The sequence below is a fragment of the Oryza sativa genome, chromosome 11 (genome assembly GCF_034140825.1).
Source record: "Oryza sativa Japonica Group chromosome 11, ASM3414082v1".
Classification (NCBI taxonomy): domain Eukaryota; kingdom Viridiplantae; phylum Streptophyta; class Magnoliopsida; order Poales; family Poaceae; genus Oryza; species Oryza sativa.
This window is the reverse complement of record NC_089045.1, coordinates 150,213-171,378: the sequence shown is the minus strand read 5'-3', so window position 1 is coordinate 171,378 and position 21,166 is coordinate 150,213. Positions and strand designations below refer to the sequence as shown.

At 42.2% G+C, this 21,166-nt stretch overlaps 3 protein-coding genes across 5 annotated transcripts; 1 reads left to right on the top strand and 2 right to left on the bottom strand.

Moving 5' to 3' along the window:
* Positions 1-598: 598 nt before the first annotated feature.
* Positions 599-2,697, bottom strand: LOC4349537 (pentatricopeptide repeat-containing protein At3g09650, chloroplastic). Its single transcript, XM_015761475.2, has one exon. It carries the CDS (start codon positions 2,555-2,557, stop codon positions 926-928), a length of 1,632 nt encoding a protein of 543 aa, XP_015616961.2. The 5' UTR covers positions 2,558-2,697; the 3' UTR covers positions 599-925.
* Positions 2,698-5,568: 2,871 nt separating this feature from the next.
* Positions 5,569-12,763, top strand: LOC4349536 (probable LRR receptor-like serine/threonine-protein kinase At1g67720). Of its 2 annotated transcripts, none has more exons than XM_015761473.3 (16): positions 5,569-5,738; positions 5,896-6,053; positions 6,207-6,741; positions 6,830-7,335; positions 7,429-7,561; positions 7,649-7,720; positions 7,802-7,870; positions 7,956-8,027; positions 8,230-8,298; positions 8,499-8,653; positions 8,727-8,968; positions 10,779-10,905; positions 11,473-11,541; positions 11,652-11,835; positions 11,972-12,107; positions 12,239-12,763. In XM_015761473.3, the coding sequence occupies exons 2-16, from the start codon at positions 5,978-5,980 to the stop codon at positions 12,566-12,568; spliced, it is 2,775 nt and encodes a 924-aa protein (XP_015616959.1). In that variant the 5' UTR covers positions 5,569-5,738; positions 5,896-5,977; the 3' UTR covers positions 12,569-12,763. The 2 variants fall into 2 exon arrangements, with proteins under 2 accessions (XP_015616959.1, XP_066161284.1); XM_066305187.1 differs by having other exon boundaries at positions 5,622-5,760.
* Positions 12,764-13,015: 252 nt separating this feature from the next.
* On the bottom strand, positions 13,016-19,855 carry LOC4349535 (uncharacterized). 2 transcript variants are annotated; one of them, XM_026021515.2, is made up of 14 exons: positions 19,600-19,855; positions 19,193-19,292; positions 18,848-19,105; positions 18,602-18,764; positions 18,393-18,505; positions 17,594-17,677; positions 17,462-17,510; positions 17,281-17,372; positions 16,868-16,997; positions 16,695-16,771; positions 15,001-16,619; positions 14,451-14,648; positions 13,617-14,361; positions 13,016-13,397 (listed from the first exon to the last, which is right to left on the bottom strand). In XM_026021515.2, exons 2-13 carry the CDS (start codon positions 19,273-19,275, stop codon positions 13,823-13,825), a joined length of 3,405 nt encoding a protein of 1,134 aa, XP_025877300.1. In that variant the 5' UTR covers positions 19,276-19,292; positions 19,600-19,855; the 3' UTR covers positions 13,016-13,397; positions 13,617-13,822. The 2 variants fall into 2 exon arrangements, with proteins under 2 accessions (XP_025877300.1, XP_025877301.2); XM_026021516.2 differs by having other exon boundaries at positions 18,978-19,105.
* Positions 19,856-21,166: the final 1,311 nt, after the last annotated feature.

Below are 21,166 nucleotides of genomic sequence, written 5' to 3'. Positions count from 1 at the left end.
GCTGAAAAACAATTTACTATGAAGTTATACATAACTAGCATAGTGGCCCGCGCATATTGCGCAGCTAGCACCATTATATTTTCTCTCATATAATAACATATATATTTTCTCATTATATTATTAAAATATATTACAATGACAACATAGTTTTAAATTTTGCAATAACTTTACGAAACTATTAATGTGTAATATTCATATTGTATTTTATATACGTTTTAGTTATTAATTATTTTTAATATCAAATTTTAGTTATTTGTAAATTATATATATTCCTATATGGACTTTAGACTTGTCTTTTAATATTTCTTTTTTCAATTCTGAATTTTTATTATTTCTAATTGTATTTGTATGTGGACTCTAAACTCATCTTTCAATATCCTTTAATTTTTAATTTCAAATTTCAGTTACTTCTAAATTGTATTCCTATATTGACTTTAAACTCTTCTTCCCATGTTTTTCTTAATTTCGAATTTTAGTTATTTGTAAATTGTATTTTTATACGGACTCTAAACACTACTTTTCATTTTATTATGTTTATTCTGAATTTTAGTTAGTTTTAAATTCCTATATGGACTCTATACTCTACTTCTAATATTCCTTATTTTTTTAATTCCGAATTTCTATTATTTTCTAATTGTATTTCTATATGGACTCTAGTCTCCTTTTCTAATATTCCTTATTTTTTAATTTCGAATTTCAGCTATTTTTAAATTGTATTTCTATGTGGATTTTGTTTTTTTCTTTTTCTCTGATTAATGTGAGAATTTCTAGGCCATGAGAGCGAACGTGGAGATTCCTTTTTCTATTTCTTTAATAATATGATAGATGAGCAAGGGAAGCAAGTAGCTTCATGGACTGTAGGAGTAGTACATAAAACATGTGTTAAGATTTAACATTATCATTAGTAGTGTAGTAGGGTGTTGTGTTAGTTGAGGCCGTCGTCTTGGAGGCGCCAGTCGGTGGCGTAGTAGGAGTTGGGGAGGCCGAGCCAGAACTTGAATGCCTCCGCGGCGCGCTTCCTCTCCCGCCTCCGATCCTGCCTCGCCTGCGACGCGTGCTTGCTGGTGAACATCCGCGAGTGCAGGTCCACGTACATCCTCTTGTACTTGGCCTTGTTGGGCTCCACCCCCATCTCCTCCATCCTCGCCACCATCTCCAGCGCCTTCCTGAACAGCGCCGCCCGCACGCACACGTCCGCCAGCGCCTCCACCACCTCCCCGTCCACCTCCTTCTCCTTTATCTCCTCCCACAGCAGCAGCGCCTCCCCCGGCCGCCTCGCCACCGCGATCCCCTTCGCCAGGCTCCCGTACGTCGCCACGTCCGGCTGCACTCCCCGCGCCTTCATCCTCTCCACCACCTTCTTCGCCGACTCCAGCAGCCCCAGCCTGCAGTACGCCTCCACCAGCATGTTCCACGCCGCCCTGTCCACCGCCACCCGCGGGTCCTTCTCCATTTCATCGAACACCTTGTGCGCCAGCTTCGGCTGCCCCGACGCCGCGAACGCCTTCATCAGCGTCGTGTAGCTCACCGCCGACGGCGCGATGCCCCGCTCGCGCATCTCGTTGAACAGCGCCACCGCGCCCGCGCTGTCGTCCGTCAGCACGCACCCGTCGATCAGCGTGTTGTACGTCACCACGTCGGGCTGGATGCCCGCCTCAGCCATGTCTACGGCGAGGAGCTCCTTGGCCTTTCCGGCCTGCAGCTGCTGGCAGTAGCCCTTGATGAGGACGTTGTATGTCACGCGGCTGGCTGCCACCCCTGCTTGCCCCATCTCCTCCAGCACGGCGCGCGCTCGCTCCATGTCCCCGGCCGCCACCAGCGTGGAGATGACCGTGGTGTAGGTGACGTGGTCGGGGCGGCTCGCTGGCGACGTCTCTCCCTCTCGCCGCATCGCGCGCAGCATGGCCACCACGTCCTCCACGCGCCCGGCGTTCATGTACCCCTTCATGAGCGTGGTGTACACCCTGGAGTTGGGCGGGTAAGCCTTGGGAAGCAGCGGCACCTCGTCTTGTTCCCACGGCTTGACGATGTCCTCCAGCACACAGCTCTGCTGGTCGTGGCTGATTATGTGGTCGTCCGCGACAGCCCGGAACAGCAAGCAGATGTCGGTGCGTCTTTCGCGCATGGCCTGCACGATCCTCTCGGCCGTGGGGATGTCGCCGAAGCCGACGTAGGCGGCGACGAGGGAGTGGAACGTGGTGGCGCAGGGGGTGAGACCAGAGGAGAGGATCCGGTGGAGCACGCGCGCGACGAGGTCCTTGCGGCCGGCGCGCGCGCACATCTTGATGAGGACGTTGTAGGTGAGCGCGTCAGGCGGCGCGTTCCAGGCGGGCATCTGGTCGAAGAGGTGGCGGAAGCGGATGCAGTCTCCGGCGTCAGCGCAGGCGCTGAGCGCGGCGTTGAAGGCGGCGGTGTCGGGGAGGGAATTAGTTTTATTGTGGTGGTGGCGGAGGTGGTGGAGGAGGGCGTCGAAGAGGCGGAGGGCGCGGGAAGGAGGGAGGCGCGCGAGGGCGGCGGTGTAGGCGCGGCGGTCGGGGAGGAGGCCGCGTCGGAGCATGGAGAGGAGGAGGGAATAGGCGAGGTGGGGGTTGTTGGAGCGGGCGGCGGCGGAGGAGGCGAGGGAGAGGGAGTTGGCGTCGAGGAGGTGGAGGGCTTGGCGGGCGCGGAGGCGGTGGAGGAGGGCTCGTATATGTGTGTGTGTGTATATATATATATATATATATATATATATATATATATATATGTATGTATATATATATGCAACTAACCTATTGTTTGTAAGGCCGTATTACAAATTTACAATGCATTTGCACGCATGTCGTTCGACTTTATATATACGAGCTTGTATATATCCTTTTTTTTTCGAGGAACAGACGGTAGGAGTTTCTACTGCCGGAATTTATGGAAGAAGAGAGTTGGCCTAGTTAATAAGGAAAACCGGGCTCGAAAACCGAATAAGCACGGTTAATTAAACGGGAAACCGGCAAAAACCTATACAGAAAAGGAAAAGAAAGCAACTATTGATACCTCACAAAAGTCGTCGTTACCGAGCTTACCAAAGGCAAGCAGCTTCGACAACATAATGCAAACGAGGTCTCCAGAACCACCAAACATCCTCTAGTGGAGCAGAAACCTTCTGAGCGAAGCCTCAAACAAGGGAACAACATCAAGGATGCTGTCAATGCCTATTCCGAAAGGAACCTGGTTTTCATCTAAAGGAAGAGAGAGCCAGCATGACGATACCTTCAAGGAGTAAACGGTGCCCATAGGCATCGATATCATCAACCTAGGATAGCACTAGGCAAGGTTTTCATGCCGAGGCTCTCTCAAAATGCTCCACCTCCAAACCCTCGCCGCGTTGCCGGGACGTCTGTTGAGGGTCATCGTTGCTGAGCTTGCAAGACAAGCAGCTCCGACTCCGCCTCAACAGTCAATCACACTGCAGCTCGACCAGAGACCACCTCATACATAGGAACCCAGCTGCAGCAAACCTACGGCGCGGCCGACGACCAGCGAGACAGGACGCTGGAAACCAACTCCGCACGCCACCCCTACCGAACCAAGGAGCTCCCCAGTATTGACTGGAAGCAGCCTAGCCTAAGAAGGGAGGAGCACCTAAGAAGAGGGGAGCGGGCGCCACACCGCTAGTGAGCAACGGAAGAACAACCATTGAAGAAGGGGAGATTTGGTAGCTGCATGCCTGCCGCTTCACTAAATCACTATCAATGTATCATCACATCACGTACTACCTCTGTTAGGGCATCCACAATGTACTTCAAAACCAGTCCATAGTCAATAAAATAATACATTCAGCTACCTAACCACATTGTGGAAGTAGTCCATAGGAGAGAAATAGCAAAAGTCATCCATAAACATATGGGCTGCCCATATAGAATAAAATATATCATCTGTCTCTATTTCTTCTCTCCTCCTACTACTACTTACTAACTATATACATTGTGAATGTTGCAATAGTTAAAGTCCACAAATGTAGGTCCCATCTATACGGACTTCTTTAGCTATATACATTGGTGTTGCCCTTACAGGATTGCAAAGAATCCCAACATTGTAACAGAGCGAGTATATATATATATATATATATATATATATATATATATATATATATATATATATATATATATATATATATATATATATATATATATATATATATATATATATATATATATACAGTAAACGCATATTATGTTCAGAATCAAATCTAGAAGTGATTTTTTTTTGGATGGAGGGAGTATTAATTGTTAGGAGGGTAGTAGCTTTGTTTCCTTCCTTAATCTTCTCGTCCCCTGCAGATCGACTCGAGTGAGTTGTGTGTTCATTATATATCTCTTTTTCACACACATGTACGTAGTATGATATACATGTATATATACTCCATCTGTTACTGTTAGCACAATATCGTACCAGCAGCTAGCTGCATGCATGCATGATCCAAGTAGGTTGTCCTTTTTCTTTCTTCATTCATTCTTTTAGAATTGCATATATATAATTGATAGTTTGGTCAACCTCTTCCAGCTTAGCTTTTTAGCTGCATTGATGATCTATATATGTGGGTCCTCTGGCTACTGACTTTAGGAAAAAACCCAAATTGAGCCCTGTCCCAGTCTCACACCGAATCCATGCATATATTGCATTTTCTCGCTTCGATCATATGGTTCGACCAAATTATAGCCCAATGCCCCAACCTTTTGCTTTTCATTAATCAGCATGTTGCAGGAAACTAAATTATATTTCTAGACATAGAATTCTAAACTTATCAAGGTTATCCATTCAAACTGTAAAAATGCTAACTTCCAACTAGCATGTGCATGTAAATTTAAAAAGTCAAATTCCTCACCAAAAGCAAATTTATATCCTTCTGAAAATGAATATATTTTGCCTTTTTTTTCCAGAATGGTTTAAGAAGAGACCATCCAATGGTAGACTGGGTGGAACTTTTCATGAACCGGGTCTGTTTTGCGTTGGATTCTAGGGTCTGTTTTACAAATAGTCCAGAGGCAGTACTAGAACCACCGAATATGAAACAGAGCCTCATGAATCATGATTGAACGATTGCTAAACTGTAACATGCTTAACAACAGACAAACTGAACTGATGGTAGTTTAATGTAGTAGTTTAGAACTTAAAGTTGCAGTTTGTTAGAATGTTCTTGTGCAGCAGCAGTAGTAAGTAGTTATAGAAGATGCTGTTTGGTTGGTGGTAGTCCAGTTTGTTGTAGTAGTTGGAAAAACAGAGGTCCTCAATCTTCATGGTAGTGTTGGATTTATTATACTCCTAAGTGAGAAGTCCTTTTAAAGTCTGAGCTTGGAGGTTAAGCTAATTACTCTAGTAGTTACATACAGGAGACACAGTTACATACCAAATGAGTGATGACAGAGTCACAGAGATGTAGCAACAGGTAGTGTAGTGGTCCACTCAGCTCCGCTCCATTCCAAAGCGCAGCAAAGGCAAAAAAGGCAAAGCAGGCTCAGGCTGGCCTCTCCTCTCTCTCACCTTTTCCATTGCTTTTCCTCTACATCTGCTGCATGCTTGCTTGCTTTCTTTCTTGCTTGCTTTTCTCCAAGATTATTACTAGTAACACAGAGACAGAGACAGAGGGTGCAGAGGCTGGCTGTGAGTGAGAGCAGGAGACTGGGATTGGGACCCTCCTGTCTTCTTCTTTCCCCTTCCTCCTGCTCTTCTTCTTCTTCTTCTTGGAATACTCCTACAATTACAAGGTGCGTGCTAGTGCTTGGTTTGGTATTCTCTTCACTCCCCTTGCTGTTTCTGGTTGAGCTCTTTCTTGCCTGTGTGTGAGAGAGAGAGAATTGGTGATTGCCCCTCTCCCAGCCCCAACTACCAACAAAATTTCAATCATTTTCCTTATTGTTTTAGGACTTGTTCCAAGGAGGGAGCATATGGATTGATTCACCAGCCCGCACCCGCGGCTGTGCTAATCAATCCATCATCAATACAGATGCCGTCTGCTTCCGCCGCCGCCGCCGCTCTTGTGCTCCTCTTCCTCGCCTTCTCGCTCTCCAATGCTCAGCCTGGTCAGTCACTCTCGTCTTTTTCTTGGAACTCACTGATTACCACCCTTCTTTACCATTCGCTGCACCCGCTTCAGCTTCAGGGCAGGGAAATCAAATCCATCTCCAAATATAAATCTCTAAAAGAAAATCCCATCTTTGATTTGTTGCATGCAGGTTTCATCAGCTTGGATTGTGGGGGAGACGATGATTACACGGATGGCATTGGGATCCAGTGGACTTCTGATGCCAAGTTTGTCTCTGCTGGCCAGGAAGCGAACCTCTTGCTCCAAAATCAACAATTGCAGCAATATACCACCGTTCGCTCTTTTCCAGCAGATAACAGGAAGTATTGCTACACCATGAATGTCAGGAACAGAACACGTTACCTTGTTAGAGCAACCTTCCTCTACGGCAACTTCGACAACAGCAATGTCTACCCAAAGTTTGATCTCTCCCTTGGACCGACCCCATGGACCACCGTTGTCATTGATGATGCCACCACCCCAGTCGTCCAGGAGGCGATTATCCTCGCTGCTGCTCCAACACTCAGCGTTTGCCTCTCTAATGCCAGCACTGGACAGCCCTTTATTTCTACTCTCGAGCTTCGCCAATTTAACGGTTCCCTTTACTACACCACTGATGAAAAACAGTTCTTTCTTAGACTCTCTGCAAGGATCAATTTTGGTGCTGAAAGCAATGCATCAGTCAGGTATGCGCTACTACTGCTGCATAGCACCACTGTTCATACTTTCGTTACAATATCTGGCTAAAGAATTTGTTGTTGATGATGTTTTCAGGTATCCTGATGATCCATTTGATAGAATATGGGAGTCTGATTTAGTGAGGCGAGCAAATTACCTTGTCGATGTTGCTCCGGGGACGGAGAGAATATCAACTACAAAACCCATATTCGTCAGTACCAACGAAGAACCACCTCAAAGGGTCATGCAAACTGCAGTTGTTGGCAAAAATGGATCCTTGACCTACCGGATTGATTTGGAAGATTTCCCAGGAAATGCATGGGGAGTCTCATATTTTGCAGAAATTGAAGATTTGGCCCCAAATCAAACTAGGAAATTTAAGTTAGTCATTCCAGGCAAGCCAGAATTCAGTAAACCAACTGTTGATGTGGAAGAGAATGCTCAGGGAAAGTATTGTCTATATGAACCAGGCTACACAAATATTCCACTTCCATTTGTTTTCTCTTTTGGATTCAAGAAGACTAATGATTCGTCAGAGGGACCTATATTGAATGCCATGGAGATCTACAAATATATAGAGATTTCTGTGGGATCTCAAGATGGTAAGCAATTGTCTGTCTGTCTGTCTGTGTTGTAGAATAAATGGAAATATACACCTACTGTGTTATAATTTGGGCTTCTGGTTATATTGACAGCAAACATTATGGCCAGCTTGGTCTCACGGTATCCAGAAGCAGGTTGGGCACAAGAGGGTGGTGACCCTTGCTTACCAGCATCATGGTCTTGGGTGCAATGCAGTTCTGAGGCAGCACCTAGGATATTTTCAATGTAAGATGATCCTGTCAATCTGCCTTCAATTTTGAGTTTTTGTGCTCAATATTTGAACATTTGAGATCTAAGGATCATTTCTTGCAGCTCATTGTCAGGGAAGAACATTACAGGGAGTATCCCTGTGGAATTAACGAAGCTATCGGGGCTGGTTGAACTGTAAGATCAGAATAGTTTATTTTTTGCTCTCCCCTCTTTGTAGTTGGCTTTTTTCTGATAAATTTATTTCTTCAAATTCAGAAAGCTTGATGGTAACTCATTTACTGGTCAAATTCCTGATTTCACTGGATGCCATGATTTGCAATATATGTGAGTTTCCCATTATTTTGATAGTGCATCCTGGAAACATTATTCTTGTAATTTAGCACTTAGGGTGCTTGTGTCTGCACTGCAGTCACCTTGAGGACAACCAATTAACCGGTGCATTGCCACCTTCCTTGGGAGAACTACCTAACCTGAAAGAGTTGTAAGTTATACGCTTCAGTACACTTTCTTTCCACCCCCATGCTATTTGTATTGCAAGTGCAGTAAATATGAATTTGTGCTGTTATTTTGTTCTTATGATCCTCAAGACCTCAACATGCATCATCGCTATAGATTTTATCTCATTTTACTGCTTTATTCATTGTATTGAAACGAAAATACCTTACTGATCCAAGCCTTCACAGGTATATTCAGAACAATAAGCTGTCTGGAGAGGTCCCACAAGCGCTTTTCAAAAAGAGCATTATTTTCAAGTATGTGTAGCTTTTTCTTTAAGCATAGCTTAATCATTTGATATGAGCAGTGCATACTTTTGTGCCTATATGAACTCCAGTGTGGCTTAGCAAGGTTCATTTACCTTCGATGAAAGTATATATTTGTTTCCCATGTAAATCGAGTACCTAACTTGTGCATAGGATTGTGCTGTTTGTTCTGATCTGTTACCTGTATGCAGCTTCTCAGGAAACAGTGACCTTCGCATGGGACACAGTAACACTGGCCGCACTATAGTAATTATTGTATGTGCTGTGGTTGGGGCCATTTTGATTCTTGTTGCTGCTATTGTTTGTTACCTGTTCACATGCAAAAGGAAGAAGAAATCATCGGACGGTGCGTATTCTTTAGCTCATTGGGCATATCTGGTATGGTGTATGGTCGCGTAGTAATTACTTTGTGTCTCCAGAAACTGTTGTTATTGCGGCACCAGCAAAAAAGCTAGGCTCATTTTTCAGTGAAGTGGCCACGGAATCGGCGCACAGATTTGCATTGTCTGAAATTGAAGATGCTACTGACAAATTTGACAGAAGAATTGGTTCGGGAGGGTTTGGCATAGTATACTATGGAAAGCTTACAGATGGGAGAGAAATCGCAGTCAAACTTCTCACAAATGACTCCTATCAAGGCATCCGAGAATTCTTGAATGAGGTATGTTTCTTTTCTTGCCTTATAATATTTTCTTGAAATATAAATCACATACACAGTAAGTGTTAGCGTTCGGCCTAAAATATGAAGACTATTAAACTATGGCTAAAAATGGATGACTATTCCCGTTTGGCCAAAAATTAACCTTGGGCCCAAAAATGGTTGACTATAGCCTTCACCTCAATTACACAACTATTAAGTCTTTGGTCCAAAAACACATGAGTATTAACCTTGGGCCCAAAAACAAATGAATGTTAGCTTGGGCCAAAAATGCATGATTGTTTAGCCTTCAGCTTAAAAACACATGAATATTACCTTCGAGCCCAAATCACATAAATATTACCTTCACTCAAAATGTCATGAATATCATCCTTGAGCTGAAAAAACACAAGAATATTTGCCTTTACTCCAAATACACAGGTGTATTACTTTTCCACCAAAAAAACATACAAGTATTAACCTTGGGCACAAAATTTCATTAGTATTGACCTTGGGACCAAAAGTGCATGAATTTGGGCTTCGTCTAAAAATTTCAAGAGTGTTAGCCTTGGGTCAAAAAACACATGAATATTAGCTTTTGCCTCATAATTTCTTTAGTCTTAGGGCTAGTTCGAACCAGCAGTTTGGCTGCAGCGGTTCGCAGCTCGGAAACGGGGCATATCATTAGCACATAATTAATTACGTACTCCCTCCATCCAAAGGTGTTAGGCTTTTTTTTTTTTTGGTTTTTCTAAAAGAGATGATTATATTTGGAGTCTTCATGTGCTAAATTAATTGTTGACAGGAACCCAAGCAACCATCTTAATATTCATTGGTTGCATGCATATAGTTCCTTGATTTTGTTACATGGGAGATGAGTTAATTTCTCCTTTGTCTTGGTGACAAAAGAAATATGTCTTACATTTGAGGATGGAGGGAGTATTAACTATTATAAATTTAATAAATGGATTTATTTGATTTTTTTTAAAGAACTTCTATATATTTCACAAAACGCATCGTTTAGCAGTTTGGGAAGCGTGTTGACGGAAACCGAGGAAGTTGTTGTTTCAAGTTGCTGAAAAGAACTCAACCTCAACCTTAGACCTATAAACACATGAATGTTAGCATTCTGCTCAAAAAAATCATGATTATTAACCTTGGGGCTAAAAATGTATGGATTATAACCTTTGACCCCAAAACAAATGATTAATAGCCTTCAACCCAAAAATTTTGTGAGTATTAATTTGGGCCAAAAACATATGAATATTATTAGCCTTTGGCCAAAGTGCACATGAGTATTAGTCTTGGGCACAAGTATTATAGCTGGGGCCAAAAACACGCGTTACAACTTGCCTTCAGCCCAAAACTTCGTGAGTCAACCTTGGGCCCAAAAGTGCATCTATATTAGCCTTTGACCCAATTACTCATGAGTAGCCTTTAGCCAAAAACAGATGAATTTTAACCTTTGTGCACACAGTTTAATGAGTGTTGACCCAGGGCCCAAAAAGGCTTTGTGTTCGGCCCAAAATGGGCTGTTTTTCACAGTTTAACAGTTTAAGATATAAATAAAACTTGCGTACCTATTGCTAATTTTATCACTGCTTGGTAGATTGAAACCTTGAAGCTGAAGCTGAAGCCCAGTATATTCTGGGACACATTCATTTCCTACTTAATTGATAGACCTACACTAATGGGATGTGACCATGTTGCGTTACATATACTTTATAACCTCAATTTATTTTAAGTAGTATAAGATATGAACATTTTCTATTTGGAACATCCTATGGACCCTCACCCTCTATGTAGTATAGTATCTGACGGACTTATGTTTCAGGTAACATTGCTTTCAAGAATTCATCATAGAAACCTGGTGAGCTTCCTTGGTTACAGCCAGCAAGATGGTAAAAATATACTTGTGTATGAATTCATGCATAACGGGACGTTAAAAGAGCACCTCCGTGGTAAGTTCCTATGGTCCTACCATCTGATGATAAATCTAGTTTGCAGAATCAACACCAAATTGTCGTTGTGTAGAGAATGATTCTTCTACAAGTAAATGTTCCATGTGTAGTTATATTTTAGAATATTAGGGTCTCCATGATTTCGTATGGTATCTCATTATCTCCTCCCCTCATACAGTAATTATTTTGAGAAATTTTTTGAAGTCATATGCATAGTTTGTGCAGTGGTTTCCACGATTTTATCGGATTGGTACTTTTCACCTGATATTTCCCTAGATAATACAGCAAATTCATGCTTGAGTTTTCTTTTTCCAGTTTTGGATAAGGATTCGTGTTCCGAAAAACTTATAGGATCTTCACTGATGTATAAGCCTTTTCTTTTCTGTTCTGATGTTTACTTCTTTCCAGTCTTAACTAAAAACTGAATACAAACTGTCAAGATTTGAGAAGTTTCCATGCTACACATAAATCAAGGCTCAGCTGCGGCTTTGTCTACTTGTCTAGCTCGTGCATGATTCTTTGACACTGAGGCTCAGGATTGACATGAACTTTATCATACTTTGACAGGAGGCCCTGATGATGTAAAAATAACTAGCTGGGTCAAGCGTCTTGAGATAGCAGAAGATGCTGCAAAAGGTTTATCTCCCTCCCTTCCTCGTGTACAATTTTCCTGTGATTATTCTACCAACATGCATTTCAAAGATTCTGAAGTCTTTCATTTCCATGAAAAAAAAATAAAATATCAGGAATAGAGTATCTCCACACAGGATGCTCCCCAACTATCATCCACAGAGACCTCAAGAGCAGTAACATTCTCCTTGACAAGAACATGAGAGCAAAAGTTGCAGACTTTGGCTTGTCAAAACCTGTTGTCGACGGGTCTCATGTATCAAGTATAGTTAGAGGAACAGTTGGATATCTGGACCCAGAGTAAGGCCATGTCTTTCCTGAAATTTATGAAGTCTATTCTTGTTATCAATGGCCTTGCAAATTGAATTGCTATATACCTTTGTAACATCTGATGCCAAGTGTTCCCCAAGCTCACCCTTTTTGCGTGTGCTCGTAGGTACTATATCTCGCAGCAGCTAACAGAGAAGAGTGATATGTACAGTTTTGGTGTCATTTTACTTGAGCTAATCTCAGGCCATGAGCCAATCTCAAATGACAACTTTGGGCTCCACTGCCGTAACATTGTTGAATGGGTAAGAAGTAGTAGGTCTTATGATGATACATGAACTTTGCATTTAGTCTTTCTTCCTGATAGTGAATTATCAAAGATATCCGAGCAATTGGCGCGGACAAAGATGCTGAGTGAAGAGTTGTGAATTGGCAGGCTAGATCGCACATGGAGAGTGGGGATATCCACGGCATCATTGATCAGTCGTTAGACGCAGGGTACGACCTGCAGTCAGTGTGGAAGATTGCGGAGGTGGCGACGATGTGCGTGAAGCCCAAGGGGGTGCTGAGGCCGTCCATCTCGGAGGTGCTCAAGGAGATTCAGGACGCCATTGCCATCGAGCTGCAACGGGAGCTGCCCTCCAGCATTCACCACCTCATGTCCAAGACGTCTCCCTCCGAAGCCGTCAACACGACAGGCAGCGTACAAGACCTGGAGCAGAATGCTTCGTTCGATGAGCTGCTCATGCGCCCAGGTCTCAGGTAGAGGTAGCACATACGGATTACGGACTCTTCTAATGCTATATTTCTAATATTCGTTGATAGGTTAAGCAAGCTGTGCATGACTTGTTTAGATTTGCCACCGAGCAACAAATTTTGGGTGAATTTGTCCTTGAGCTTCTTCAGGTCGTCGTGCACTTTTGAATTTGTCTTTGGGTGAATTCATTCTCGTTCATTCTTACATTGGCTCTCGTTCTCTTGTCCCCCCTCGAATTCTTGTATCAAAAACGACCAAAAAAACAAGATCGATTCATAATACTGTCCAACGTCTGGGTTTCCACAATAATTCGGTTATTAGCCGAACACATGATATGATTACCGGAGCGTTTCCTTTCAGATTGAACGGTACAGGCCGTGCAGCTCAGGCTGCATCCGAAATCCTGAATGAAACTGCCATCCTAGTGGAACAATTCCAAGGAAAAAGGAACAGAGATTTTGTAATGAATTGATATTATTAACAGCACACCCAAGTACTCCTCGACCTTGTTTTTGATTCAACACCAAACAACACCCAATTCAGCATAAGCTGGCCTGGTACCATATAGCCATTTACGTTTGGTTCAGCAAACCCATCAACAAAATAATCTCATGTGCACCACAAAAGCTACTAGCAACGAGTAACGTATCATGTACAAAATGACGCTTTTACTATGCCAAAACCAAGAAAATATTTCCACATGACGGCAAAAAAAGAAGAAGCAAATGCTAAACGGTTTATATATTCTCGAGTCAGCTTCCACCACAAGTATATATAAACTTGAAGGACAACCTCATGGATGCATCTGACATATATATCCTTTCGCCCAAAACAGAACCTGATGACCAAACGAGGCAAATGGTGAGTAACTTGCCAGCAAATTCCAGAACAAACACAGCAACAAATTCCAGAATAAAATGGAAGAGACCAAGCACAAACAGTACTAACCAATGCAATAAGAAGATAACTCACACCACCTATTCAGGACAAGGGGTAGCAAGCCATGCATATAATAATATAGTAAAAAAAGAAGTGAATAGAATGGTGAAACACAAACCTGGTGCTTGAAACGTCTGGTTACACACCCAGTTTCATGCTGGTCCACTTGAATCCAATGCCTTTCAATAAACACTCATGCGCCAATCCACAAGCTCAACAATCACCAAGTTGAGTATCTTGAGCCTGTGCAACCAATCAATTTCAAGAACTGAGAAATGTGCAAGTTAGCTCGGTAATAGGTCAAGTCGCATCTCCCAAAGATAATCACAGTCCAAAAGCTCTGTTATACAGATCATTTGAACCCAGCATGTGGAAGTTGTTTGCTTCAGTTGGATATAACATCCTTGACATGTCAGGCATGGAAACATTATTCCCTTGTCTCAAATCACCCCAGCCATCCCAATGACCATTTGTAAGATGTGAGCTTCTAGGTTGTTGGAGTGACATCTGTGTGTAAGAGGATAGAGAACCATGGTTCTGAGGTATAAGTCGGGATGCAAGATAATTATCATTCATAGGGTTGAATGCATCTTGAACATGTTCTGCAAATCCAACATTTTGATGGGAAGGCACGTTCTGCTGCATAAGTAATTGAAACCTTGGATCATTTGATGTTTGCAACTGCGAAGGAAAAGTATGGGAAGTTTTCATCTCCAACCCTGAATCACTTATTCCAGGCATCCGCCCTTTACCCACAGCCAATATAGCAGGATCAACAAATTCTATATCACTTGTTTGTCTAGCTAACTGTGGTTGATAATGGCTAGTATTTATACCCAAAAGATAATCAAATGGGCGAGTTTCTGCAAAACATTGCAAACTTATTAGAAACTGAAATTGTTTTAGGAGAAGCAGAGAGAGAGAGAGAGAGAGAGAGAGAGAGAGAGCAAACCTGAGTATGCCGAACCATAGATCTGATTAGACCCACCCTGAGAAGAAAATCCAGGAGGGGGATTAGGCCCATTATGAGATGAAAATCCTGGAGGTGGATTCAACCCCTCATGGGATGAAAATCCAGAAGAAAACCCAGGAGGAACTCTTGCTGGTGCTGAAAATCCAGGAGGCGCGGATACTTTAGGCTTTGATGTGCCTGAAAAAGCATTTTTTTTGTAAGTACATAGAAGTACCATGGTGAAAACATCAGTTACTAAAATGCTTCAACATAAAAATACAGTGCATTTTATACTTAATAGCTCCACAACCCAATCACATATGTTACAAGATTGCCAACATTGAATTAAAAGAGGGGAATGGGTGCACAAACATTGGATCCCTTCTGTATCCTAGCGAACACATCTATTTGTTTTGTGACACATTAATATTACCTCAAATATATAAAATAAATATTAAAATAAAAACATTAACTGCAGTACTAAAATGCATCTCACTGTTCATTAAGAATTTAATAAACAAGCAGCGTAATATAACTTCATACTACTCACCGGTAGCTAGCATATCCAACATAGTAAGAGAGTTGCTCTTTGCGAAACCTTCCTCAGGAGATTGAAATGCAATGCCACTCTGATAAATGTTTCCATGAGAATTCTGGGATAGCAAACTGAAATTCTGCTCACTTTTATAATTTCTCATAGATGAATCTAGGAAGCTTCCTTGATTATCTTGTCTAGCAAATGAAAATCTAGACTCACTATTGCTGGTTTTTGTTTTCCATGAAGGTGCATCAAAAAGCACATCGTTCTTTTCAGATGCACTAAGCATCTTAGCAAAATTGTTAGCCGTTGAATATGACTCATCCCATGGATCAAACTCCAAAGACAAAATATCAGCAATTATGCTGCTCTCATCCTTATTTACACTTACAGCCTTGTCAAAACTGCCTATGTTATCAATTCTCACTGCACCAACTGCTCCAGGCTGATGGTTTTTCATTCTAGGATGTTCAGAAACCTTACCAGGTGCATATATAGTCCCTAGCCCTTCTTGATGTCCATTTAACATGGTAGAAGTGCTGTCAACTGAAGATAACAGCCCAGGTTGCATCATTGTGGAAGTTCTATCACTTGTTGATGTATGGTTAATTTCTTTACCATTCCACAGTGAAATAGGAGACGTGTTAGGGAAATGGACATATGGTGAAGACGAAGCTTGATCAGCAGCATCCAGCACTCTACCATGAGATTTATCAGTGGCTACTGCATAACTTTCTATGTCATTTAACTGAGGAGACACACTACTCTGGATATCTGAACACCAATCATGATGCTTATCTGAACTAGGCTGACATGTAGAATCATTACTGTCAGCAAGTTTCAAATTCTGACTAAAGGGCACCACAACTGAAGTACTTAGGATTGCATCCGGTTGTTGGTTTTCGGCAATACTTTGAACCCCATCTTTTCTGCTTAATGTTACTGAAGATACTCCAACAGACAGCCTATCAATATCCGTGCTCTCAGATCTAGTATCTTCGGTTGCTGTGTCAATAGCTGCTTGATTAGATTGGTCCTTTCTAATTACCGAAGTAGATGTTTTAGAAGCCATGTTGGTTACTTGGTAATCACCATCACCATCCTTTACTTCTGATTTAGAAATCGATGGACTTGATACACAATTTAGAGGACTTTGCCTGGTACTGTTTACTGCGATGTCTTTCTTTGGTGATGTCGTTGACTTCGATGTAAGATGCCCTGATTCAGCTGGCTTTGAAGAAACTGAACATTCAAACTTTCCATTGTCATTTACAACCTGCTTCTCATCACTTCCTTTTGACATGCCATCTGATGTGACATCATCATCGTTCCAAGCTGAAGGTATGGTAGAGAAGTCTATGTCAAGCGATGACTCCAGTGATGTTACAGCTTGGGTTTCCTTTGCAATACCAGGCTTATATGGCTTCAAGGTTTTAGACAAACTATCTCGTCCTTCCATCATTTTCGGAACTGTGCTTGTGTCATCATTCCATGAAGAAGGTAGTTTTGTACTTGAAACAGTCGAAGAACTTGAGAATGAATTACTTTGAGGATCTGTTTTTGATTTAGTAAGAGATTGTGACGATGCCACCCCAGTTGCTGTTGTCCTGGTATTCAAATCGCGATGCCCCCTGCTCATACCAAAAAAATTTTAGCAACAAATTCACATTTTAAAACATATCATGAGACCCTAAGCAGCATCATACCATGAAGCAGCTGGTGGAAGTGTGGATCTCCCAGAACTACTGTTTGGAGGCGAAAGCCTGGATTGATTTGCAGTATTCTGTACAAAATAAGACCAGTTAATGTAGCAGCATGAAATCAAACAGAAATGAGCATGTCCAGTGTCCCAATGGATTTTTCAGTATAAAAAACATACAGTTATTCCATTCTTGATTGGATGTTTAGCTGCAACCACTGCACTATATGAGAAATCTTCTGCTGGAGGAGGTAATACAGTCCCTGCGCGTCTTTGAGAAACACTAGACGCCATTTGGGGAACCCTACTCCTGTAGGAACGAGAGATGATGAGTCAAAAGCACCAATCAGAACTACTGAAAATCTTAGCATTTAGCAAAGCATAATAATTCATGCATAGTATAGGGAAAAGTTGATAGACTACAAATTCTCAGAACAGAAGAGCATTATATAGTAACAGTAGCAGTAGGCTTGGCAGGGGAAAAAGTACATATGGCTAGGACTGGCACAGTGCCTTTGATATAATAAAACAGATGCAAGCATAATAAGGAACAGTGGAACTTTCCACACATATGTTCAACGAGCTCAGCTTACCTTGTATATGCTGAGATTATCTCATCTTTAGTGAAACTATCTTCCTGGCTTCCTACATCATGTAAATAGAGACAATCTGGATTTCCACAGGTCTAAAAAAAAGAAGAAAAAAGCCCTCAGAAGGATGGCAGTAGGTAGAGTAATGGTAAATAAAGCTGCCAGGATGAAGCAACGAGTATACCATGTTCCGCAGCCATGCATGGCAATACTTTGTAGTACCAAAGCACGCTCTGCAACAAACCATTAACTATTAGGTTAACTGCGTTATGTAAAAAAAACTGCTGCAATAAGGCTACAAAGCATAGAGGGTGACCTTAACACTTTCCCTTCCAAAACAAAATTGTGTACAGCTTGAATACACCTGATGGCCTCTTCTTCTTTGGCATATGTAATATATCTGAAAACATCACAATAATGAGCCCATTTTCAACACACACAGTGCATTCTATATACAATCTAAGTTTCACATTTTGGAATCTACATGGATCCAGTCAATGCTGAGGATTCCTAAGAGAAAGATGGAGCTGCATTCAAAGAACTACAAAGTGCTCAGACAGGAAAATTTTGATAATCCTTGAGGTAAATTCTATGAAATACCTGACATCTGCATATGCAAAGGTTCTGAGCTCAATCAGACTTATGATGTAAACATACAATTAGTACATACCATAGTTAATATAATAATCATGATATGACTGAAGCAGTCACGTTTGCATTTATCTGATTATTCAACACTAGAAATCTACATCTTTTGCTTTGGTTACTAGGCTGCTAGGTGTGGCATTCACTGATTCACAAATGGATATGGAAATTAATGATCCTTAGTCAAATCATACTGTTAAGTAGGTAATATAAATCTGAAATTAATTGCAAGAACATGGACATATCATATTTGAATTAGCCATCATTTTCATCTATATTTAAGCATATAATTTCTCAACAATAAATCACCTATGCTTAAATGCTCTAGGCTTGGAAAGTACAGGAGAGCATAACTTGAAAACACCACTTGTACATACGGTAAGATATATCTAATCACTTGAAATAATAGGTCATGTTTATCCATGAGAGAAACATCATAAACATGTGGCATGAGATTCACATAAACATACACGCTGATACTGTTGTTTGTTGGTGCCTGCTGGGAAGGAGCCCCAGTCGGCCGAGAAACTGAAACTTTCAGAACCTTGCCATACTGACCAAAGTATTCCCTGCGCTCAAGTATCTGAAATAAAAAATGAATTGTGTTGCCAAGGTGAGAAACAAAATATACACATTACTCAGTTGAAAAGAATCTGTCTGTGCACAAAATGGTACTCACGCTTTCGTTGCATAAATTTGCAGGTAGTCCAATTATGTACACGAGGTTTCTCTGGATAACCCTGACGCTAGCAAGATGTTTCTTAGCTTCCACAGTTACCGCGGCCTTTGACTTGACCTTTTGGGTCTTCTGTTTCTTGTCCACATTCTTCTCCACTACCGTCCTGTTTCCATTAAAAGAAGCATAAGTACAAAATTTCCGATGCGATAGACAGGTAAAAGAAGTTGCTTATGGCGCTTTGCAAACCACAATTTACGACAACTGGGTGATGTTTCGTTTTGTTGAACTGAAGACCCTAAGCTCTTGTGCGGCCATCTTCGCATGTCAGTGCAGTTAGTGAGGTGAAAGGAAAAAAGACGGTTTGAGATGGAGGGACCTGTCACAAGTGGCAGCCATCTTGACAATCCTATCTTTGTCATAGCGAGTGCGGCATGCGGGGCAGCGGCCCTCAGTGTCCTCTTTCTCAGCCATATCAATGATGTGGTGCCAGCACCAGACACAAATCTGCAGTGGAGATGCAAAAGGGAGGTGAATGGAAGGGGGTGTGGAGAGTAGAGTGGTGGGGAGGGGAGGGAAGGGAAGGGAAGAAACCTCATAGCCGCATTTGCAGGGCTTGAGCTGCTGGTCAGTGATATCCATGTCCTCAGCACAGAGCGGGCAGGTGCGGTCTCCATCGTCGCTCATGGTCATCCTGCGGGAGCAATTCAGCGGCAGGAGACAAGAAAGAAAATATTATTAGTAGTACATGAGATTATTTGTTTGTGGGAATAACAATCTGTAGTAACACGGTGTAATCAATCAATCCCTAATACTAAGAAGCTACAAGAGAGAGAAGCTTCCTATCATCAAATCGAATAAATGAGAAAGTGAGGGGTGGGGGGGCAAGCGAAGGGGCTGATCCTATCAAATCGAGGATCCAATCCAAAGAGTCCATGGTCCCAAGTGGATTGATTGGAGCAACAATCAGAAAAGGGGGGGGATCAGGGCGAAGTACTCACATTCCGATGGGGGAAACCCTAGGTAGGTGGTCAAAACGGGGGCGGCGGTGGGAATCGATCGATCGATGAGAGGGAGGGGGCGCCGGCGGGTGGATGGATGGATGGGGGGAGTCGCGTACGATCGATGGCCGTCTATGGAGTCTCTCTCTCTCTCTCTCTCCTCCGCTGCTTGCTGGCTGGTGTCGTCGTGTTCGCGTATGGTGGTGGTGAGGAAGGAAGGAACGAGTAAGGAAGAAGACGAGGGAGGGAGGGACCCGGATCTCCTCCTCCTGTGCCTTCATCTTATTTTTTTTCTATCTTTTTCTTTTTTATTTTTAAGTAAGTTGCATATTCCAATATTTTTATTTTATTGCTACCTATTGTTACCACATTTACATTTTGATCTGGTGGTTCACATGTTAGCCACTTATCTTCTTCCTTCCTACCTCGTCACTTCTATTTTTCATTATCTTATGTGCTCCCAACAAAAACATATATGTGTTGCTCCTGACCGCCACGGTGTTGTCGTCCACTATGAGTACAAAATCATGCTACATCAAGAATCATCCATTGCGTGCTATTATTGCTAACTCTGACTCACTTCCCTTTTTCCAAGTCATCGAGCCCCCCTCTCTCAACTTTGTTCCATGGTTTGAACTGCTTGTTCGCTCGATGACTAGAAAAGGCATCAACTATGCTATCTCCAAGATTTAAAACATAACATTGCTTTGAAAGTCCTTTTCTCCCATTCATATCTCTTGTCCTCCCCATTGTCTATGTTAACCGCTAATATTAGTAGAGATTGTGCCCGATCAGGGGCCAGCGCATATGGATTTCAAGCATGAGCACCACAGTGCCGGGGGACTTCAACTCAAAATAAACATTGACGCAGCACATGAACATAGCTCAAGAGGCCACCGGCAACACAAAGCTCGAGCTCAAAGTGTGGATGGCATGGGCTAAGCGAGCAACTCTAAAGTATGGGTGACAATGATGGTGGCAAATATAGGAAGCCAGAGGTGAGAGAGATGAAAAGATGGAGATAACAAGTCTAAATTACACTAGAGGTAAGATTACCTAACCCGAAGTAAAAACATTTGCTAAAGAGTGATCCAATATGAAACTTTTGTAAATATACCTAGCCATTGTGCAATTAACTTTTTTTCCAAGAGATGGGATCTTTATATATGTCCAGGAGTACATGTCATATTTGGATAGTGCTCTGACCTGGGGCTCTTGTCTAGACATGTGTATCTAGCTATAGGCGTACGAAATTGGACGCTCGGGAATGATGCTTTGCTCAAGCGTGATTTGTCAGGGCATGATCCAAACATGCACTATGTGTTAATGTATAGTAGCTACTCTACTTTGGCTAAGTACCTAATCAGGTAATAGTGTCAACATATTGCATTAAGATGATTGCAGTGATTCAATTATATCCAACTATTACCAAACATCTTATTAGTTGTCACATAGTGTTGACGCAAAGTAATCATATAATAATCCAAGTTATACTGGAATCAAGGGCATGTGTACATCAAATAATCGATAAAAAAACAAAATCAAACACAGTTTTTATAAAGTCTGA

Bases quoted from the DNA above. Each gene is read 5' to 3' on its own strand.
- LOC4349535 (XM_026021515.2), bottom strand. From the start codon at position 19,275: ATGGAGACCGCACCTGCCCGCTCTGTGCTGAGGACATGGATATCACTG. The intron at 17,511-17,593 runs GTCACCCTCTAT...GGTTTGTTGCAG, and splicing joins TTGGAAGGGAAAGTGTTAAG to AGCGTGCTTTGGTACTACAA. The intron at 14,362-14,450 runs GTTTGCTCTCTC...AATGTTTTGCAG, and splicing joins CTATGGTTCGGCATACTCAG to AAACTCGCCCATTTGATTAT.
- LOC4349537 (XM_015761475.2), bottom strand. From the start codon at position 2,557: ATGCTCCGACGCGGCCTCCTCCCCGACCGCCGCGCCTACACCGCCGCC.
- LOC4349536 (XM_015761473.3), top strand. From the start codon at position 5,978: ATGCCGTCTGCTTCCGCCGCCGCCGCCGCTCTTGTGCTCCTCTTCCTC. The intron at 7,562-7,648 runs GTAAGATGATCC...CATTTCTTGCAG, and splicing joins GCACCTAGGATATTTTCAAT to CTCATTGTCAGGGAAGAACA. The intron at 7,871-7,955 runs GTGAGTTTCCCA...TCTGCACTGCAG, and splicing joins TGCCATGATTTGCAATATAT to TCACCTTGAGGACAACCAAT.